This window comes from Rhinopithecus roxellana, chromosome 20 (assembly GCF_007565055.1).
Source record: "Rhinopithecus roxellana isolate Shanxi Qingling chromosome 20, ASM756505v1, whole genome shotgun sequence".
NCBI classification, from domain to species: Eukaryota; Metazoa; Chordata; class Mammalia; order Primates; family Cercopithecidae; genus Rhinopithecus; species Rhinopithecus roxellana.
In genome coordinates, this window is record NC_044568.1 from 69,488,061 (window position 1) to 69,511,109 (window position 23,049).

General features: G+C 45.7%; 1 protein-coding gene across 2 annotated transcripts in view; it reads left to right on the top strand.

Annotated features, from left to right (window-relative positions):
- Positions 1-23,049, top strand: part of CREBBP (CREB binding protein) — a 162,457-nt gene that overhangs the window by 92,960 nt on the left and 46,448 nt on the right. Inside the window, exons 6-15 of one of the 2 annotated variants that reach the window (XM_010376035.2) lie at positions 5,805-6,047; positions 7,414-7,516; positions 7,841-7,987; positions 9,868-9,985; positions 10,466-10,637; positions 10,991-11,035; positions 15,115-15,239; positions 16,213-16,392; positions 19,998-20,414; positions 21,617-21,796. In XM_010376035.2, coding sequence (XP_010374337.1) covers positions 5,805-6,047; positions 7,414-7,516; positions 7,841-7,987; positions 9,868-9,985; positions 10,466-10,637; positions 10,991-11,035; positions 15,115-15,239; positions 16,213-16,392; positions 19,998-20,414; positions 21,617-21,796 — 1,730 coding nt within the window. The remainder of the gene's footprint in view (positions 1-5,804; positions 6,048-7,413; positions 7,517-7,840; positions 7,988-9,867; positions 9,986-10,465; positions 10,638-10,990; positions 11,036-15,114; positions 15,240-16,212; positions 16,393-19,997; positions 20,415-21,616; positions 21,797-23,049) is intronic. The other variant, XM_030924411.1, reaches the window with a different exon arrangement.

Genomic DNA, 23,049 nt, shown 5'->3' on the forward strand with positions numbered 1-23,049 from the left:
TAGCCACGTCTCATGGCAGCCTCAACCTCTTGGGTTCAAGCAGTCATTCCAGTTCAGCCTCCTGAGTACCTGGGACTGCAGGCATCTGCCACCACACCTGGCTAATTTTTGTATTTTTTGTAGAGATGGGGTTTCACCATGTTGCCCAGGCTTGTCTCGAACTCCTGAGCTCAAGTGATCTTCCCACCTCGGCCTCTCAAAAGTCCTGGGATTACAGGCATGAGCCATTGCGCCTAGCCTCATTTAATTTTTCTTTGAATTGTTTTTTAAAGATTCTATAATCACTGATCTCGAATTAACCATCCCTTATAGCATTATTCAGTTTTTGTTGAATTGTTAGGACTTTCCAAGATATGTACCTTATGTCAGTCCTGGCATCTGACGTCCAGTAAATTCAGTGCACAGAGTGGCATAGAGGACTGGGCTGTGGGACCTGTGACCAGGTTCCCTTCTTGGGGCTCATGTTGCCTCATTTGTGAAGTTCTGGCTGCTCAAAGTGTAGGCCTCAGGCAAGCTATAGAGGCACTCCCAGGTTGCTTGTAAGCAGTAAAGAAATTGGGGCCCTATTTCAGAACTCTTATATTAAAACCTACATTTTTACAAAATTCCCGGGTGATTGGTGTGCACATTAAAATCCAAGATGGACTGCTCTGGATGCCTTGAAAGACCAGGTGTCTGGGCCAGTGCTGGTGAGAGGGTTTGAGTCATTCTCTGAGAAAGACCACGGGTTTTCCAACCCAGAGTGCCCCAGGGACTGTCGAAGCAAGTGCACAGGATTGGTCCTAGAGCCAGCCTAATGCATGCACTGCCCCGGCTGTGTCAGCCATGGCCCCAGCTGCTGCCAGATATCTCCATGAGTGTGGCACCCACTGCTTCATCTGGCAACATGTTGCATCTGTAGGTGCCTCAGATTGTTTAAAACACCTCCTTTCGGCCGGGCTCAGTGGCTCACACCTGTAATCCTTGCACTTTGGGAGGCTGAGGCAGGCGGATTGCCTGAGCTCAGGTACAAGACCAGCCTGAGCAACACAGTGAAACCCTGTCTCTACTAAAATATGAATAATCAGCTGGATGTGGTGACATGCACCTGTAGTCCCAGCTACTCGGTATCCTGAGGCGGGAGGCTGAGGCAGGAGAATCATTTGATGAACCCGGGAGGCAGAGGTTGCAGCGAGCCAAGATCGCACCAGTGCACTGCAGCCTGGGCGACAGAGCAAGACTCCGTCTCAAAAAAACAAAACCAAAACCAAAAAAAACCTCCTTTCATTATATGGAGTCAAGATCTCCCTCCTTTGAACTGCCACTCATCGAGTAGCCCATCAGGTGCCCAGTGAGTGTGCGGAGCAGGCCCTTTGTTCACTTGAGGGCCCTTCAGAGATTTTCACCTCTTTTGACAGACTGTGGTGGGATGGGGAACGGCAAGGAGCAGAATCTGAAGGTTGTAGAGAGAATAGTGGCCTTGATTGACCCTGACTTAAGTACCAGAGGGTCGTGGGTGATGTGTTACATCTGAACAACTTTGCTCCTTGATAGCAAGGAGAATGTCGCTGCGCCAATGTCACTTGGCTTCTGAAGAAAGCCTTTTGCTTGAGGGTTTGTGGCTGTGCCTCATGGGAGTCTGAGTCTCCAGCCCCCACACAATGCCTGCAAGGTACGGTGGTGCCACCATCAACTTTGTAGAGATGTCTGCAGGTCTGGATAAATTCTCTTTTTTTTTTTTTTTTTTTTTTTGAGACAAAGTCTCACTCTGTCACCCAGGCTGGAGTGCAGTGGTGCGATCTCAGCTCACTGCAGCCTCCGTCTCCCTAGTTCAAGTGATTCTTGGCTACTTTATGTAGTTTTAGTAGAGATGGATTTTCACCATGTTCAAGCTGGTCTTGAACTCCTGACCTCAGGTGATTCCCCCGCCTCCGCCTCCCAAAGTGATTGGATTACAGGTGTGAGCCACCTGAATAAATTCTAGCATTGCTTTTTTAGTAGAAATCTAAGTGTGTTGGTATCCTCGGGAAACTGGTTCCAGGACCCCCCAGGTACACTGAAACCAGGCGGACTCAAGCCCCACAGCTGGCCCTCCCCATACACAAGTTTCGCCTTCCACAAGCACTGTGTTTCTAGCCTGCGTTGGGTGGCCCCTCGGCTCACTGTTGTGCTGCTGACAGATCAGCTATAGCAGCTACTGCTCTGCTTCATGGTGTATCTCACCCTACCCTGACAAAGTTTGGACGTTTAATTCATGTCCGTTTTAACTGAATTTCCAAATGGAGTTCAGTTTTATTAAGAATGATTAGGGGCTGAAGTTGTCTGAGTAAGTTGAGTGCTTTGCATCGGCGACATAGACTGTACAGGGAACCTCTTAGTGGAACATTCTTTTTTTTTTTTTTTTTTTGAGACAGAGTCTGTCTTGCCTAGGCTGGAGTGTAGTGGTGCGATCTCAGCTCACTGCAGCTTCCACCTCCTAGGTTCAAGCAATTCTCCTGCCTCAGCTTCCCAAGTAGCTTAGATTACAGGTGCGTACCACCACATCCAGCTAATTTTTGTATTTTTAATAGAGACAGGGTTTCACCATGTTATTAGCCAGGCTGGTCTCGAACTCCTGACCTCAAGTGATCCAAAGTGTTGGAATTTCAGGCGTGAACCACTGCACCTGGCCGCACCCGGCGTCTTAGTGGAACATTCTTTGTGCATGAAGAATGGCAGGTGAGTCCAAGAAAGAGCCTGCTACAAAACTTGGCCTTTTTTTCATAGGCCATAGGCTCCTTCTTGGCTACATCAGAAGGTGGTGAGGCTGAGGGCGCTGGGGAGCTTTAAAGAGGGAAACATCCGGGGCAGGAGTGTTGCCTGATATGCCCAGAAGAGTCCAGCCGGTGTGTTAGTGCACTGCAGGTGTGTTGTGGCTTCCTAAAAGTTAGAGCTTTATGCTCTAGCAAGGAAAAAAGATGTAAAAATGGCCAAATGAGCACACGGCCTTGACATTGGAAGAGGTAAGTGGCAATAATGTGGAAAGGATAAGTAGAGAGCAACTTCATTCTTGGGGATGCCAGGTAGATGGAGCAGTGCTGTCTGTAGCTCTCCCTGCGTTTGCGTTCAGTTCCAAGGCGCTCCATGGGCTGCGCTGGGAGGGCCCACGGTGTGCTGGCCGCTGCACTATACCTTACACATCCCCTGGACGCTGCACAGCAGGTTACGTGGCCCATGTGGCAGGTGGTGAAGAGTAAAACCGAGTTTCACGTTAATCCCACCTTTCAGGGATGCACAGGGAACGTGAGATGAGCCTGATTTTCCCTGTCCCAGGGTTCCAAGGTGCAGTTTGGGTGCGTTAGGTGATTATTAGATAATCTTTTGTCCCTCCCAACAGATTCTAGGCTCAGGGAATGCAGAGATTGTGCCCACACTATATCTGGGAGCCTGGCAGAGTGTACTCACTGAGTCTGTCATGTGAGTGAGTGAATACACGAAGGGTCAGTGTCTAAAGACAAGCAGCAGTACAGGAGGCACTGTGGGATTTTAGAGAGGGATCGGGAATACCACCATGGAGCACGCAGAGCACCTTAAGGTGACAGTACGGTTGATGGTGGCTTGTACATAATGACTCCCCTTTCAGTCAGCCGTCACCCCACAGTGAATGCCTGAGCACCCTTACCCTTCAGTATTTGTGTCATTTCATGTAATAGCATCATTTGGACTTCGAATTCAGCCATGCTTAAATGGCAGAGACCTTCTCTATTTGTTCATAATTAATTTCCTTTGCTTCTGAATTTTAGAAATGGTGAGTTGCAAATGCTTCTCATAGGTATATTTTCTTTTAAAATAAAAATATAGTAATGTTTACTTTTAGAAAATGAATGATTTTAACACAAAATGCAGTGACCATGTCAGCAGCTTGCATGGGAGGCCTGTGTGAGTATGAGGCATTGGATGCCCTGTAAGTGGCTGTGGGCTTAGGAGTAGCATTCGCTGTAAGGTGGTGCATTTTAGTTAAGTAGGTGGCACTTGGGGAGGTGTCGATAAAAGGGAAATATTGTAGGAAGAAGTCAATAAAGCATTCACTGGAAAATGGAAGACTGCATACTTTGTTTCTTTTAAGTTCCTCTCCACAGTGCATCACCATGTGTGTTAAATATAGTGTAGCCCTGTTCTTCCTTACATCGCAAGGTCATAGAAAAATAAACTATCATCCTATCACTGGTAACTTTGATTTCTATACCATAGTGCTTCTTAAAAATGTAAGATGTCGGTTTCAGAAGTATGGTGGACACATGTTTAAAGTTTTGGGGAGTAGTAAGTATTAGAATACTTTTAAAGGTATTGTGCATGACTTACTTCAGCTACACACTTGTCATAAAGTGCACCTTGGGAGTTGCTTTTCATTTATGATAATGAGTGCTTGGTGTGTGTAATTGTGTCTGATGAGTGTTAATGAGTTGATCTGAGTATCCTTATTAGAAAAGTTAATATGTATAATTACCAGGAATTTTCTTTTCACACATTTTAGTTTAATTAGGTCGCTCTGGGTAAGTATTGGTGTTACTACAGGTGCACTGATGGTTGAATGTGAGAATATTGCTGTTACACATAATGGTTGAAATTTGAAAGAAAGGCTTTGTGATTGTGTTTTATGTATCAAAAAACGGTGTGTTATAGTAGCAACATTATAAGATGCTATTTTTAACATGACTGTAAAATTTGTGGAAGTTAGAAAGGAACTCAAAAATAAGAATAAATAGTATGATATAGAACTTCTGCCATATGATAAATTTTCACACAACATTTGGGTTGTTGGGACGGATGAGTGGGCAGGCAAGCAGGTGGGTAGGTAGGTGGGTAGATGAATTGACCTTGAAATGCCCAAGTTGATGCAAGTTTGGAGTAGTCTCTCCATTACCTTGGAAGCCCTTTGGGATGGAGCTTCTTATGTTGACACCAGTTTTTCCTTTAGTGTCCTGGGGTTAGCTAGCTGAATGGGGCAGCTTCCCTGCCAGCCAGCAGTGGGCCTGGGTAGCAGAATCTCATGTTGGCCATGTGAGGCAGAGCCACATCCTGAATATTAGAGGTGCTGAGGTGGCCCCGGATAACAAGACCCATGCGGAATTGCGAAGCCTCACTCCAACCTTAATTTCAAACAAATCAGTCAATCAATCAAGTTCAGTATTTCTTAAACAGCTTCATATAGCCAGAGAGCTCAGCATGGTGCTCTGCTGCATAGGAATCCCGTCAGAAGGATGTGTTCATGCTGTCTTTGCTTGTGTAAGTTTCTAGGACTTGCAATTATGTGATTTAGAAGATCACATCATAGATTTATTAATCAAAACTGACCAACGAGGTATCATCTCTGCTCCTTCTCTTAAGCCCTCTGTACCTGTGCAGGTGAGCAGTGAAGGACAGGGTTGGGGTCAACAGCAGGAGGGGGCTCCTGTGTTCATCTCAGAGGTGTCTGCTGGCCACCAGAGAATCAGACGTTTCCCCTGTCATACATTTGCCACTCCCTGGAACTGACTTCTTGAGGAGTCTCTAGGTTTTAAAACATACTAATTTTTTTCAGGTGTTATCTGTGAGATTTTATGATCTGTTGCATGCTAAGATAGAAACTTGACTTTTCTTTAACTTTTTGTTCCTCACTTACTGCTAGGCAGAATACATGAGTCCTTCAGCACAGTTCCTTTCTCCCTAGCCTTGTTTTACTGCTTTATGATATTCATGTGTAGTATCTTGATGAAATGTATTTGCTTCTCAATAGTTTTTAAATCATTTGTGGGCTTCTCCCTTTTACTTACCTTTCTTGTTTGTCTGTCTGTTTGTCGTTATAGCCATCCTGGGGTCTCCAGCTAGTGGAATTCAAAACACAATTGGTTCTGTTGGCACAGGGCAACAGAATGCCACTTCTTTAAGTAACCCAAATCCCATAGACCCCAGCTCCATGCAGCGAGCCTATGCTGCTCTCGGACTCCCCTACATGAACCAGCCCCAGACGCAGCTGCAGCCTCAGGTTCCTGGCCAGCAACCAGCACAGCCTCAAACCCACCAGCAGATGAGGACCCTCAACCCCCTGGGTAGGTGAAGGAACTCTCAACTTCATTCTTACTTGTCCAGATGTAGCAAAGGGAATGGAGTGATGGAACCCAAGACAGTTTGCAGTTTGTTTTGTTTTTTACTACAGTGGTTGAAATTAAAATCTCCCAGGAAAAAGCTGAAGTGTCTAATGCAAGGAAAATGTTATATGCTTATAAAAAGAGCAGCATTTGCAAATGAAGCAATGTTTTTGTTGCTTGCTGTGCCATTTCTCTCTGGACAGTTTTCATAAAGAATGTGCCATGTGGCTCAGAATGCAGATCTCACAAGTGAGGATGCTGACTGGACCCCTCGTGCTGACTGTTGTCATTTCTTTGATAGAGAACTTGCGTTTGCCACTTCCTCACACATCCTGGTTAGGGTCTACCCCACAGTTGGAAGTGACCAGCCTGGTCTTCGGCAGGTTAATGACAGGAGCCCTGGAAACTCTTTTCCCAGGCTGCTGGACATGCCAGCATTTCTTTTGTCACCCCAGCCCATTATTTGCCAACCTTTGGTCATTTGCTCACATATACCCATGATTTTTGCCATTTCTGCATAAGGTTTCCTTAATATTTTTCTTTAAGTGGACGCAGTCCCTTTACATTTAGGCTTAAGCTAAGCAGTGATGTCTGTGAAGTCAAAACTGGCTGACTGGTTGTGCTAGTTTTGTTCTTTTCCTAATAGAATAAGTATTTTACAGGTAAAAATTACTCCATAAAATATGCCCAGCTAAAGTCATCTTATTTGTTGCTTTTTGGAAAACAACTGCCCCAATGAATGTCTAACTAATACTGGCCAGGAGACTGGGTTAGAGACCTGAGACCCAAGTCTTAATCTAACTCCTCTCCTGTTGACGGTATGATTTAGGACAAACTTAACCTTTATTAATCTCGGCCTTCCTTTCCTTTAATACGAAGATTGTAGACAAATTGACCTCTGTATTTTTTTTGTGAGCTTAATTTTATGATTTTATTTTCTGATATTGGAGGTAGAGACACAGAGGTATATGTCAGTGCAGCTGAGTCACTCAGGAGTGATACTGATGAAGCAGAATGAAAGTCAGAGGCTGCATATGGGTCATTTATAACTTTTTCACTTAGATACCAGCTAATCTCCATAAACACACCTTATTTTGGTTACATAGTAGAGTGGGGAGGTGTCTACTGATAATTTGTGCACGTTGATTACCGTTATTGAAAATACGACACTCGGAGTTCCTGCCTCAGTGCTTATTATAACTGACCAGAATCACTTGTTTAAATAATCACCAGTTGTTTATGTGGTGACATGTTGGTTATCTGTCATCAAAACTTTGAAGTATGTATTAAAATTTAAGAGTTGATTGATTTATTTCTGTCTTTAAAGGAAATAATCCAATGAACATTCCAGCAGGAGGAATAACAACAGATCAGCAGCCCCCAAACTTGATTTCAGAATCAGCTCTTCCGACTTCCCTGGGGGCCACAAAGTAAGACCCTGTTTCAGTTCTGAGTGACAGTACAACAAGAGCGTGGACTGAGAACCACACAAAACTGATTCTTTCTAAATGTGTGGCAGAGAAAATAGTTTAAATGGGGTGGTGAGGGGTGAATGCTGTTTTCCTTTCTTTCTTTAATTGTAAGTGTAGAGCAGATAATAGATTAAACATAGTTTAAGTTTTATTTATATACATTACTTGGCTCTCCTGACGTAAACTTTTAGAAGTCACATGTGGTGGTAGAAGAACCTTATTAGACAAAGTATGTTTGAGTCGCTTCAGTAGATGGTTGAAGTGTCCTTATTTCCTCCTTAGCCCACTGATGAACGATGGCTCCAACTCTGGTAACATTGGAACCCTCAGCACTATACCAACAGCAGCTCCTCCTTCCAGCACTGGTGTAAGGAAAGGCTGGCACGAACATGTCACTCAGGACCTGCGGAGCCATCTAGTGCATAAACTGTACGTAACAGTTTTGCAGTTTCATAGATGTTTGATTTTGTTGCTGTGTTGCCCATTGGCTACCAGATGACAGTACCCTAGGAGCCTATACAAGTCATGTGCTTATTTAGAGAGCCACTCTCACTGCTAGTAGAACTCTGGCAGCCCTAGGCAGGCCAGAGATTCCCGCACTTCATGTCCTCGGTGAGCGGGGGTGACAAAGAGAGCATTGGTGGCTCTGTACTTCCGAGGGGCACTGACTTACAGCCCCTGTCACGGAGGCAAAGACCCTCAGTGCAGCCTGGCCTTAATGCTGCATGAGGCGGCTGGGGTTAGCTCAAGAACCTCACCTTATTTTGTAGTTCCAGATTCTAGTTGTGGAGACCCCTGAGAATTGGATGAGTTTAGAGTATAGATGGCATGTCATTATCACCTTACAGTTAGTTAACATAAGAGAAAGTTAACTTTTTTTTTTTGGGAGACAGAGTCTCGCTCTGTCCTCTAGACTGGAGTGCAGAGCGCAATCTTAGCTCACTGCAACCTCTGCCTCCCAGGTTCAAGCGATTATCCTGCCTCAGCCTCCCGAGTAGCTGGGATTACAAGTGGGTGCTACCACCCCTAGCTAGTTTTTGTATTTTTAGTAGAGACAGGGTTTCACCATGTTGGCCAGGCTGGGCTCAAACTCCTGACCTCAAGTGATCTGCCCACCTCAGCCTCCCAAAGTGCTGCGATTATGAGCCACTGCGCCCGGCCCTTTTTTTTCTTTTTTTTTTTTTCGTTCTTTCTTACTTAGAGAGAGACAGAGTCTTGCCATGTTGTCCAGGCTGGTCTCAAACTCCTGGCCTCAAGTAATCCTCTTGCCTTGGCCTCCCAAGCTGCTGGGTGGCATGAGCCACCACACCAAGCCTAACTTTGTTGAGCTAGTTATTTTAAATGAACTAGACTTATATTCCCTGAGTTTTTTCCGTTCCTATTTTGATCAAATTTTTTTAGTAGTAAGTAGTTTAAAAATCGGGGATTTAAAAATCGTTTTATTCTGGAAATGACCCAGCACATACATGTTAATAGCAAAATATTAATGTGTTTGATGTGTAGATACGTTGATAGGTCAGGATTGTCTCCAGGGAGTTACTTCATTCATGTATTGATATGCTGGGCAAAAGAGTCTTGGCATTCCCGCAGTGTATTGTCACCAGAGATACATGATCCTGATTTTGTAGTGCTCATTTGACAGCGTTGGGAGTAGCTTCAGGCCAGGTGCAGCAGCCCCCACCTATAATCCCAGTGCTTTGGGAGGCTGAGGCGGGAGGATTGCTTGAGCCCAGGAGTTCAGGCCAGCTGGGGCAACATAACAAAACTCTATCTCTACAGAAAATTTAAAAATTAACCAGGCATGGTGGTGTGCACCTGTACCTCCCTTCTTACGTGAGAGGCTGTGGTGGGAAGATCACTTGAGCCCAGGAGTTTAAGGGTGCAATGAGCTATGATCATGCCACTGTACTCCAGGTTGGGCGACAGAGCGAGACCCTGTATCTTTTTTTTTTTTTTTTTTTGGATACGGAGTCTCGCTCTATCGCCCAGGCTGGAGTGCAATGGCACTCAGCTCACTGCAACATCTGCCTCCCGGGTTCAAGCAATTCTCTTGCCTCAGCCTCCCGAATACCTGAGATTACAGGCACCCACCACCAGGCCCAACTAATTTTTGTATTTTTAGTAGAGACAGGATTTCACCATGTTAGCCAGGCTGATGTCAAACTCCTGACCTCAGGTGATTCTCCCGCCTCAGCCTCCCAAAGGGCTGGGATTACAAGCATGAGCCAGCACGTCTGGCCGAATCCCCATGTCTTTAAAAAAAGAAGAAAGGAGAAAAAAGTAGTCTGATAGATGTGTTATCCTTTCAGCGTCCAAGCCATCTTCCCAACACCTGATCCCGCAGCTCTAAAGGATCGCCGCATGGAAAACCTGGTAGCCTATGCTAAGAAAGTGGAAGGGGACATGTACGAGTCTGCCAACAGCAGGGTAGGTTGCTGCTTACCGTGCTCTGGCCTCGACAGCATCTGTAGTTAGACAGCATTGCATTTGTCTGCTTTGTTATCTAGAAATTGTGGACTCTGTGTAGTTGGGAGAAACTCCTCACCTTGAGGCCACTGGCCAAGGAGACTTCCCGGATAAGACATGGTTAGTTACGTTAGTGCATGGACTATATAAATTTACATTATGTCCATGGGATATATTTTTCACAGTAGGTGGTGTTGTAATATTGCTAGCATCAGTGAATATTCAAAAGTTCATTTGAATGAAATGGAACGTGTATTTAGTACCTACTATTTGATATGTCCTATAAAGTCATTGGGAATTTAGCACGAATATGGGCTTCTGGTATATCACTTTTGCCAGTGTACTCAATGAAGAAGTTGATTAGTTAGAACCTACAACACAGGTCATTCAGTTGCTTTTTACAGTTTTAACTGTTTCATATTAAATATTATTGCTTTTTAGGATGAGTATTATCACTTATTAGCAGAGAAAATCTACAAGATACAAAAAGAACTAGAAGAAAAACGGAGGTCACGTTTACATAAACAAGGCATCTTGGGGAACCAGCCAGCCTTACCAGCCCCGGGGGCTCAGCCCCCTGTGATTCCACAGGCACAACCTGTGAGACCTCCAAGTAAGCATTTTATTTCCTTCTGCCATCCCTTATCCTGTTTCCTTGGTTTTCCTTCGTGTTTGGGGTGTATTTCTAAGAACAGAGAATTAGAATCTCTGATGCGTGCACTGCGGAAGCTGTTGATGTGGCAGTGGCCCTGACCACCTGCCTCAGGCCGTGTTGGGACACTGAGTTTCTCTCTTGGGAAGGCCCTTTACAGGGTGCTCTGGCATTGGAACACACGTGCCTTTGGACCTATTGCCTGTTTTCCCTTTTAAGTTTGAAGTCCTAATAAGAAATTTCCTATTCCTGAATCAAGGATTATATTAAATAACTAGGGTGGTTTCGTTTTTGTTTTTGTTTTGCCACCATAGATGGACCTCTGTCCCTGCCAGTGAATCGCATGCAAGTTTCTCAAGGTATTGAACTATTTGCTGTGAATCATATTTTAGTATAACATTCAACAGCCATAACTTTCACTGTTTTTTTCCTCTCCCCCTGTATATTTCTTTCTAGTCCTTTCTTCTTTCCGTTCCTTTTTGCTGATGAGCAGAATTCAGTTCTGTAGGTAGTATGGATCTGTTTATAGTATGAAGTTTGGAGATTATAGGAAAGATCTTCCAAGAGATAAGAAGCAGTATTTAGCTATTTATTTTATTTTATTTTTATTTTTATTTTTTTGAGATGGAGTCTCGCTCTGTGGCCCAGGCTGGAGTGCAGTGACGTGATCTTGGATCACTGCAAGCTCTGCCTCCTGGGTTCACGCCATTCTGCTGCTTCAGCCTCCCCAGCAGCTGGGACTACAGGCACCCGCCACCATGCCCAGCTAATTTTTTGTATTTGTAATAGAGATGGCGTTTCACTGTGTTAGACAGGATGGTCTTGATCTCCTGACCTCGTGATCCACCTGCCTCAGCCTCCCAAAGTGCTGGGATTACAGGCATGAGAGCCCCTGCACCCAGCCTTAGCTTTTTATTTTATTTATTTATTTATTTATTTTATTTTATTTTATTTTATTTTATTTTATTTTATTTTATTTTATTTTATTTTATTTTATTTTATTTTATTTATTTATTTATTTTGAGATGGAGTCTCACTCTGTTGCCCAGGCTGGAGTGCAGTGGCGCGATCTCGGCTCACTGCAAGCTCTGCCTCCTGGGTTCATGCCATTCTCCTGCCTCAGCTTCCCAAGTAGCTACGACTATAGGTGCTTGCCACCACGTCCGGCTAATTTTTTGTATTTTTAGTAGAGACAGGGTTTCACCGTGTTGGCCAGGATGGTCTTGATCTCCTGACCTTGTGATCTGCCTGCCTCGGCCTCCCAAAGTGCTGGGATTGCAGTTGTGAGCCACTGCTCCCAGCCCAGCTTTTTATTTTTTTAATGGATGGTGAAGGGGGCATGGTACATTACTCTTAGGAAGAGTCTGAGAAAGAAGCACTCTAGATGTGGGGAGGGAGTGCTTCTAAATGCTGAGAAGGAGAGGCATGCAAGACACTCCTAGACTGCTGAGCACTTGCAGAGGCTGACGTGGGGACAGCACAGGCTGCTCCTGGCCCTAGGGGTTAAGCCCAGCTGGCTGGATGTCAACTTCTGGAGAGTGTGTACACACAGGTCCTGTGCCAGGTTGGGGTGGCAGCAGCTGTCTCAACAACCTTGAAAGTTTCTTAAGTAGAGAGCCTAGGCCGGCCACGGTGGCTCAAGCCTGTAATCCCATCACTTTGAGTGGCCGAGACGGGCGGATCACGAGGTCAGGAGATCGAGACCATCCTGGCTAACACGGTGGAACCCCGTCTCTACTAAAAAAAAAAAAACTAGCCGGGCGAGGTGACGGACGCCTGTAGTCCCATCTGCTCGGGAGGCTGAGGCAGAAGAATGGCGTGAACCTGGAAGGCGGAGCTTGCAGTGAGCTGAAATCCGGCCACTGCACTCCAGCCTGGGCGACAGAGCGAGACTCCTTCTCCAAAAAAAAAAAAAAGGAGAGAGCCTATGGTTTTTGGTTGATTGAAGCAGTGATTTTTATTTTGGTGCAGGGAGCATTTGAAAACCTTGTAGCTCTTGACTATTGAGACCCAAGGAGGAGGACATTTTTCCAGGTTATGAAACAAGGTGGTGACATTATCCAGAAGACTCTGAGGAAAGAGGCTTTATTGTGGTTTACAGAGTAGTTTGGGAGGGAAGGTAGAAGAGATCATTTTAAAAGTTGTATTCGGGCCGGGCGTGGTGGCTCAAGCCTGTAATCCCATCACTTTGGGAGGCCGAGACAGGCGAATCACGAGGTCAGCAGATCGAGACCATCCTGGCTAACACGGTGAAACCCCATCTCTACTAAAAAATACAAAAAACTAGCCGGGCGAGGTGGCGGGCGCCTGTAGTCCCAGCTACTTGGGAGGCTGAGGCAGGAGAATGGCGTGAACCCGGTGGGCGGAGCTTGCAGTGAGCCGAGATCGTGCCATTGCACTCCAGCCTGGGCAACAGAGCGAGACTCCGTCTCAAAAAAAAAAAAAAGTTGTATTTGTATTGCATCCTGGAAAAGACATGGTAGATAAGCTGATATTATGGAAAAAAACTTATCAGGGACTTGTTTTGATGGACTAGATTTGAGGGGTGAAAGAAATCAAGGAGTCAGGCTAGGCGCAGTGGCTCACACCTGTAATCCCAGCACTTTGGGAGGTCAAAGCAGGAGGATCACTTGAGGTCAGGAGTTCGAGACCAGCCTGGCCAACATGGTGAAACCCCATCTCTATTAAAAATACAAAAATTAGCTGGTCATGGCGGTGCACATCTGTAATCCCAGCTGCTCAGGAGGCTGAGGCAGGAGAATCACTTGAACCCAGAAGGCAGAGGCTGCAGTGAGTTGAGATTGCATCACTGCACTCCAGCCAGAGCAACAAGAGCGAAACCCCATCTCAAAAAAAAAAAGAGAAAGAAATCAAGGAGTCAGAGAAATTGAGCCTCAGGAAAGTGGCTGGATGCTGTGTTGGGGATTGGTCCAGGACTTGGGCCTAAATAGGAGGATGCTGCTGGTGTGGGGTATGATGAGTCTGCTGTTTACCAGCAGAATATTAGAATAGATGTTTTCTGGTTATGCACTTAGCAACCTCCCTACTAGCACATCTGGGTAAATACAGATTTCTTTAAATGCTGTTCCTTAGTAATTGTTTTTCATTTTGTTTAAAAAAATTCTCAAGGAGAGGGGAAGCTTACATTACAGACTCCCTGGAAAGTCTTCCTGGTCTGCATTGGCACTCAGTTATTTGAAGGTACCATTTCTAGGTAGTCGTTGAAGGTAGTGTTCCGTGAGAGTCATCCTTTGGGCCTTCTCATGACTAAAGCAGTGCTAAGGCAACACCTTCCAGAAATTCTCTAAAGGGTTCTGTCAGATTTTAGTGTTGGTCCTAAGACTCATTTGAACTGGTGCTTCTTTAGACTCAGAGTTTACAGAGTATTGTTATAAATTGGAAGGAACTAGATACCACAGTCTGGAGACACTTATTGGCTGTGGAGTGTCTTTCAGTGATATGGTGCTCCTGTAAACTACACAAGGCTAGGGTTCAGGACGGCTGACCCTTGGGCACTTCTTTTTTTTTTTTTTTTTTTTTTTTTTTTTTTTTTTTTGAGACGGAGTCTTGCTCTGCCGCCCAGGCTGGAGTGCAGTGGCCGGATCTCAGCTCACTGCAAGCTCCGCCTCCCGGGTTCACGCCATTCTCCTGTCTCAGCCTCCCGAGTAGCTGGGACTACAGGCGCCCGCCTCATCGCCCGGCTAGTTTTTTGCATTTTTTAGTAGAGACGGGGTTTCACCGTATTAGCCAGGATGGTCTCGATCTCCTGACCTCATGATCCGCCCGTCTCGGCCTCCCAAAGTGCTGGGATTACAGGCTTGAGCCACCGCGCCCGGCCCCTTGGGCACTTCTTAATGCTTAAAGTGCTTGCAAAATTAAAAGAATGTTTGGAGTCTTAGCACAGATTCGAACAATGAATGTAAACCCAGCAGAGAGCTGGGAAGCCTCGGTTATGGGCACCAGCTGCTCCAGGCATTAGGTATGGGTGTGCACAGAAGCTTGCCCTGGTCTCTGGAAACCTTCATCTCTTCTGTAGACTGTGGGGGTGCTGTCCTTTCAGGGCACCTCCTCACCCTCTTTGTTGCTATGATACTTTGTTCGGTACTCTGCTCTCTGCCCTCTGGCTCAGCTGTACCTCAGCCTCATTTAATGTCTCGCTTACTTGTTCCTCTCTTACCCAACCTTATGCCTTCATGTCCTTGTCCTTCCCTCGAACTCCTCACCGTGCCACTCTCACCACCCCCACATTGATGCCATTTTCTCTGGATGTAGAGAAGTTTGTTCCTTCTTCATCTTCACTGATTAATTGGGTGATTTCTTTTCAGTTTTCTGTTGCCTGTGTGTTCCATCTTATTTTACTTAGAGTTTTTTTAGCAAGTTGTAATTCTGTTTTCCTGTGGGTGCTTTTCCTAATGAACTATTGTGGGTACATTTACAGGGATGAATTCGTTTAACCCCATGTCCTTGGGGAACGTCCAGTTGCCACAAGCACCCATGGGACCTCGTGCAGCCTCCCCAATGAACCACTCTGTCCAGATGAACAGCATGGGCTCAGTGCCAGGGGTAAGTGTTCTCTTTAGCTGTGCTGCAGATAGCCCTCCCTCTCACATGGAACATTATCTAAGCAGCAGAATTCATGTCAGTTGAGAATCCTGTGGTTCTTCCTTTGAATTTGGGTTTTGCTTTATTTCTTTCATCTCTCCTTTAAAAAATACCTTCATTACTACACAGAATTATTTGACTGTTTTTTTGTTTGTTTGTTTGTTTTTTTTTTTTTTTTTTTTTTTGAGACGGAGTCTCGCTCTGTCGCCCAGGCTGGAGTGCAGTGGCCGGATCTCAGCTCACTGCAAGCTCCGCCTCCCGGGTTTACACCATTCTCCTGCCTCAGCCTCCCGAGTAGCTGGGACTACAGGCGCCCGCCACCTCACCCGGCTAGTTTTTTGTGTTTTTTTAGTAGAGACGGGGTTTCACCGTGTTAGCCAGGATGGTCTCGATCTCCTGACCTCGTGATCCACCCTTCTCGGCCTCCCAAAGTGCTGGGATTACAGGCTTGAGCCACCGCACCCGGCCGACTGTTAGTTATTTTATTGGAATAACAAATTCATAGGAATGTGTGGCTTTGTGAGAATGTGGGAGTTCCAAGGCTGGAGAAGGCAGCCTCAGATACGTGGCCAGCAGGGAATAGTCAGCATCTGTTGACTGAGAGCTCGCTCTTCCGAGGCTGCTTTCTAAACACTTTAGAGAATTCATAGGCAGGCATGTCTTAAATTTTAAATTATAGTCTGCTATTGATTTCTATTCAGAGGACATTTTGAAGCTGGCTCATTTGAGAGATTGCCTGAGAACGTGTGTAAAGTACCCAGGAGCCCGGGAGTTTTTAGCAAGTGGTGATCTCCTCCCATGAGGAAGGGCAGGATGTGAGCCCTGTGCTTGGCATCCTCTGGGGTTGTGAGGCCTTGGATCATTCTGGCTCACCTTGAAAACTCTGGCTGTCAGCTTTGGAACTACAGCTCTGGTGGTGCTTGTTGTCTTGTAGATGGCCATTTCTCCTTCCCGAATGCCTCAGCCTCCAAACATGATGGGTGCACACAGCAACAACATGATGGCCCAGGCGCCTGCTCAGAGCCAGTTTCTGCCACAGAACCAGTTCCCGCCATCCAGCGGGGCGATGAGTGTGGGCATGGGGCAGCCGCCAGCCCAAACAGGCGTGTCACAGGTACTGTGCCCCATTGGGAACCGTGCTCCCTAAAAGATAAAATTCTCGTTTTAAGGTTTTTTGTTTTGTTTTGTTTTTTGTTTTTTTTTTCCTGTCTTCTTTCGGGGAAATTAAAATTCCAGAATGCACATTTCATTTCTGTGTATCAGCATCTCTTTATTTTCCCCACCTTTGTTTTATAGTCCTTACCTTGTTTGGACTTTCTCTTATCCTCTCTGAGTTAACTATATGCAAAAGTGGTAATGGATTTACATTTTTTGGTTTGTATGCTTTTGTGTTTTGATCTTGGGGTTTTTGTTTTCCTATTTTTTGTTTGTGTATTTTAAATTCTAAGTTTAATGTGACTCTGAGAGACATGAGGATTTTTGTTGTTGTTGTTGTTGTTGTTGTTGTTGTTGTTGTTGTTGTTGAGACAGAGTCTCTCTCTGTCACCCGGGCTGGACTGCAGTGGCCGAATCTCAGCTCAGTGCAAGCTCCACCTCCCGGGTTTACGCCATTCTCCTGCCTCAGCCTCCTAAGTAGCTGGGACTACAGGCGCCCACCACCTCACCCGGCTAGTTTTTTGTATTTTTTAGTAGAGACGGGGTTTCACCGGGTTAGCCAGCGTGGTCTCGATCTCCTGACCTCGTGATCCACCCGTCTCGGCCTCCCAAAGTGCTGGGATTACAGGCTTGAGCCACCGCGCCCAGCCGACATGAGAATTTTAAAAAGGGAGTGAGAAGGATCCATGAATTCACTTTTGGTGATTTGGCTTTCGTATCTTTTGGCCTGTCTCCACTGCCAGGTGAAGTCAAGCTAATAGAATCATTTCAGTAGTTCTCTTCTTGTTGAATGTTTTTAATTTCTCAATCTAGAGCTGAAGAAAATGATTTTCCATTTATTCCTTTTTTTCCTTTTTTGTTGTAGTGCATATGATTGCTACTGTATACAAAATATACACATATTTAAAACAGACCAGGCTGGGCACGGTGGCTCAAGCCTGTAATCCCAGCACTTTGGGAGGCCGAGATGGGGGGATCACGAGGTCAGGAGATGAGACCATCCTGGCTAACATGGTGAAACCCCGTCTCTGCTAAAAAAATACAAAAAACTAGCCAGGCGAGGTGGCGGGCGCCTGTAGTCCCAGCTACTCGGGAGGCTGAGGCAGGAGAATGGCGTAAACCCAGGAGGCAGACCTTGCAGTGAGCTGAGATCCGGCCACTGCACTCCAGCCTGGGCGGCAGAGCAAGACTCCGTCTCAAAATAAATAAATAAATAAATAAAACAAACCAAATCCTCCCTAAAAGATAAAATTGTTGTTTTAAGTTTGTTGTTTTGTTTTGTTTTGTTTGAGACAGGGTCTCGCTCTGTTGTCCAGGCTGGGGTGCAGTGGTGCGATCTCGGCTTTGTAATCTCTGCAGATTCAGAGCTGCAGGTTCAAGTGATTCTCCTGCCTAAGGCTGCCAAGTGCCTGGGATTAGACGCGTGCCACCACACCCAGCTAATTTGTGTGTGTGTGTGTGTGTGTGTGTGTGTGTGTGTGTGTGTGTGTGTGTTTAGTAGAGACAGGGTTTCACCATGTTGGCCAGACTGATCTCGATCTCCTGACTTCAGGTAATCCACCCACCTCGGCCTCCCAAAGTGCTGGGATTACAGGCGTAAGCTGCTGCACCCAGCCTTGTTTTGAGTTTTTAATGTGAAGTAATGCAGCATAAGTCATTATTATATATTAGATTGCCTCACTAAATAATCTTAATTTTCCGTAACATTTCATTGCTCTAGAACAAGGATCAGCAAACATCATGTCAAGGGCCAGATACTAAATATTTTCAGGTTTGCAGGCCATTCAGTCTTGGTTTTCATTTACTTCTGTTCTTGCAGTGCAGAAGCTGCCATGGTACATAAATGAGCTGGCTGTGTGCCAATAAAGCTTTATTTACAGAAACAAGCAGCTTGGTGTGTTTGGCCCTGGTATTTTGCCAACCCCTGCTCTAGAACAGTGATTCAGAATCATTTTTAAAATGTTCACAAATAATTCTGAAGTGTCTGCCCAGTATAGAACCACTACACTGGAACAGTTCTCTTTCAGTAACGAAGTGTGTGTGTGTCTGTGTGTTTCAGAGAGAATGTTTTTTAATTTTTAATTGTTAAGGGTACTTATGGATGTATATATTTATGGTCAATAACTTTTTCTTATTTTTATTTATTTTATAGTCCCCAGGGAAGAAGCAACTTAAAAAAAAAATACGTTTTTCTAAGCTAAGCTTAGAAAATGTTAAAGAATACTTGGTACATGTTATAGAACATGAAGCTTACAGGCTGGGTCAATGTACAGTAGCCCCCTGATCTGCCTTTTCACTTTCTGAGGTTTCAGTTACCTGTGGTCAACTGTGGTCCAAAAATATTAAATGGAAAATTCTGGGAATAAATAATTCATACGTGTTAAATTAATTAGCCAGGCATGGTGGTGCATGCCTGTAATTCCAGCTGCTGAAGAGGCTGAGGCAGGAGAATCATTTGAACTTGGGAGGTGGAGGTTGCAGTGAGCCAAGATCATGCCATTGCACTCCAGCCTGGCTGACAGAGAGAGATTCTGTCTTTAAAAAACAACAAAAAAAAAGATTTTAAATTGAATGCCATTCCAAGTTGCATGATGAACTGCCTCACCATCCACTCTGTGCCACCAGAGATATGAATCATTTATTTGTCCAGCATTTCCACACTGTAGACACTACCCGCCTGTTAGTCACTGAGTGTCCACCTTGGTTGTGAGATCCAAAAAATCTTGGTAAATACTGGGTTCCGTACTATATGCGGTTTCAGGCATTCCAAGAATGGAGGTCTTGGAATGTATCCAAGTGGATATGAGGGGACTGCTGTAGATGTATTTGTTTAAGCCATAAGTTTCAATGGTTATTTTAATTATATAAATCAGACTATAAGAAATGTGTATAGTTTTATCATTGTTGAAGAGTGCACGTTACAAGTGTATATAGCTCAGTGAATTTTCACAAACAGAATACTCCCAAGAAAATGTGATTAAATTCCTATACATTTGGCTGGGCGCAGTGGCTCACGCCTGTAATCCCAGCACTTTGGGAGGCCGAGGCGGGCGGATCACGAGGTCAGGAGATCAAGATCATCCTGGCTAACATGGGAAACCCCGTCTCTACTAAAAATACAAAAAATTAGCCGGGTGTGGTGGCGGGTGCCTGTAGTCCCAGCTACTCGAGAGGCTGAGGCAGGAGAATGGCGTGAACCCAGGAGGTGGAGCTTGCAGTGAGCCGAGATTGCACCACTGCACTCCAGCCTGGATGACAGAGCGGAGTCTCAAAAAATAAATAAATAAATATTTTAAAATAAAAATACACATACAAAAATTAGCTGGGCATGGTGGTGGGCACCTGTAATCCCTGCTACTCAAAAAGCCGAGAAAGGCTTTTTTCTCGGGAGACAGAGGCTGCAGTGAGCCAAGATAGCACCATTGTATTCCAGCCTGGTGACAAGAGTGAAACTCTGTCTCAAAAAAAACAAGAAAAAAAAGTCATACATTTAATTTTTCAAATGTTTTGTCACATTTTCAAACATGGGAAATAACTTTAACATACTCTGTCCATTTCTGGTAGGGACAGGTGCCTGGTGCTGCTCTTCCTAACCCTCTCAACATGCTGGGGCCTCAGGCCAGCCAGCTGCCTTGCCCTCCAGTGACACAGTCACCATTGCACCCAACACCGCCTCCTGCTTCCACGGCTGCTGGCATGCCATCTCTCCAGCACACAACACCACCTGGGATGACTCCTCCCCAGCCAGCAGCTCCCACTCAGCCATCAACTCCTGTGTCGTCTTCCGGGCAGACTCCTACCCCAACTCCTGGTTCAGTGCCCAGTGCTACCCAAACGCAGAGCACCCCTACAGTCCAAGCAGCAGCCCAGGCCCAGGTGACCCCGCAGCCTCAAACCCCAGTTCAGCCCCCGTCTGTGGCTACCCCTCAGTCGTCGCAGCAACAGCCGACGCCTGTGCACGCCCAGCCTCCTGGCACACCGGTAAGCCTCTCTCTGTCTGCTGTTTTTGGGTCAAGACTCTTAGAAGATAATTTTCCCTTAAAAATTGTCTGTCAGTCCAGGTGCAGTGGTTCACACCTGTAATTTCAGCACCTTGGGAGGACAAGGTGGGAGAATCACTTGAGCCCATGAATTCAAGACCAGCCTGGGCAACATAGTGAGACCTTGTCTCTACAAAAAAAAAAAATTTAACTAGACAAGCATGGTGGTGTGTACCTATATTCCTAGTCACTCAGAAGGCTTAGGTGGGAAGATCACTTGAGCCTAGCAGGTGCAGGTTACAGTGAGCCAAGATCGCGCCACTGTACTCCAGCCTGGGCTACAGAGCGAGGCATTGTCATTTTTTGCTTGTTTACTTAAAACTCCATTGAGGCTGGGCACGGTGGTTCACGCCTGTAATCCCACCACTTTGGGAGGCTGAGGCGGGTGGATCACCGGAGGTCAGGAGTTCGAGACCAGCCTAGCCAAAATTGTGAAACCTTGTCTCCACAAAAATTAGCCAGGCATGATGGCAGGTGCCTGTATTCCCAGCTACTTGGGAGGCTGAGGCGGGAGAATCGCCTGAGCCTAGGAGGCAGGAATTGTATTGAGCCGAGATCATGCCATTGCACTCCAGCCTAGATGACAGAGTGAGACTCCGTCTCAAAAAAAAAAAAACAACCCCATTGAGTGAGAATTTGCAAGTTAGGAATTCTTTTAGTGGTTCCTTCTTGTAATGTTCATTTACTCCCCCAGCACCCGTGTTCCTATCGTTCACACAGGTTGGGTAACACTCTGGCTTTGGGTAGGCGCTTGATTTCCCTCCCTTCAGATGTGCTTAGACATTCATAATTCAGCCTTTTACCATACACGTTAACCACCGTATTGAAGGGAATTAATTTCAAAATATGAAGTTTCATGATTTAGCTAGAAAACTTCGAGAAAATAATTTTATCTCAAAGTTTGAAAAGCTCTGCTGTTTCCTCTGTCTTTGTGGCAAGACCTGAGTTGTGCCTCTGGCTGCTGTTATCTCCCTCTAGAACTTGTTCCTACTTTAACCTCCGTTCTTCGGTTTCACAGAAGGGCACCTGCTGGATCAGTATTGAGAAGTCTTAACGGGAAATTGTAGGTTGCATGAGCAGCATAGTTGAAGATCATTTATGTTGCCTTGCTTACTGAAGTCAGTGCTTTTGGTTTTTTCACAGCTTTCCCAGGCAGCAGCCAGCATTGATAACAGGGTCCCTACCCCCTCCTCGGTGACCAGTGCAGAAACCAATTCCCAGCAGCCAGGACCTGACGTACCTGTGCTGGAAATGAAGGCGGAGACCCAGACGGAGGACACTGAGCCCGATCCTGGTGAATCCAAAGGGGAGCCCAGGTCTGAGGTGGGTGCCGCTCCCTAAGAATGTGTTGATGGCTGTGTGTCGCAACTTCCGCCAGGTGTCCTTGGGCGAGGCTTGGAGCCTGCCATGGGTATCCCTGACTTTAGTTAAAATATTCTGGTTGAATGTGGGTTCAGGGTTCAGTATGCAGGAAACTGATTTAAAACTGCTTGGTTTTTTCATTTTTAAATGTGAGAGGTGGGTTTATTTTGCCAGAAATGAAGAATACTGGCCTATATTTGAAATACTTGAATCATCCAACAGCCTTTTATTTGATGTCCTCCGTTCATTTCTAGTTCTGCAGAGGTAGACTACAGAAGGGGTGGTGGATTCATTTACTAATTAACCTATGGCGGAAGCTGAAAACTGGCAGACCGTGGGCTGGATCCAGCCTGTAAATGTGTTTGGCCCACACAATACCTTAAAAATCAGGAAATTGCAAATAAAACTCTGGATTTCTGGCTTTTCTTGAAAAATGAGATGCTTTCAGCATTGTGCCTGCATCCCTGGGTGACAACAGTCTGGTTGTAAACACCAACCGTGGTGGGCTCTCCAGTTAGCCACAGTCCCCAGTGCTCCTTCCTGTCTCATACCACACCTCCTGCCTCTAAAAAGGACTTTTGGTCCGTGCCCCAGCTTTCAAGGAGATTCTTATTCCAAATTAAGAAATATCTGTATGTGAAAAATCTGAGTATGTGCAATTTTTAAAGCACTTTTACATTTAAAAACTTTTAAATTAGGCCAGGCGCAGTGGCTCAAGCCTGTAATCCCAGCGCTTTGGGAGGCCGAGACGGGTGGATCACGAGGTCAGGAGATGGAGACCATCCTGGCTAACACCGTGAAACCCCGTCTCTACTAAAAAATACAAAAAACTAGCCGGGCGAGGTGGCGGGCGCCTGTAGTCCCAGCTACTTGGGAGGCTGAGGCAGGAGAATGGTGTAAACCCGGGAGGCGGAGCTTACAGCGAGCTGAGATCCGGCCACTGCACTCCAGCCTGGGCGATAGAGCAAGACTCCGTCTCAAAAAAAAAAAAAAACTTTTAAATTAGACTGGGCATTGTGGCTCACGCCTGTAATCTCAGCACTTTGGGAGGCCGAGGCGGGTGGATCACTTGAGGTCAGGAGTTTGAGACCAGCCTGGACAACATGATGAAACCCCATCTCTACCAAAAATACAAAAAATTAGCCAAGCATGTTGACACGCACCTGTAATCCCAGCTACTCGGGAGGCTGGAGCAGGAGAATTGCTTGAAGCCA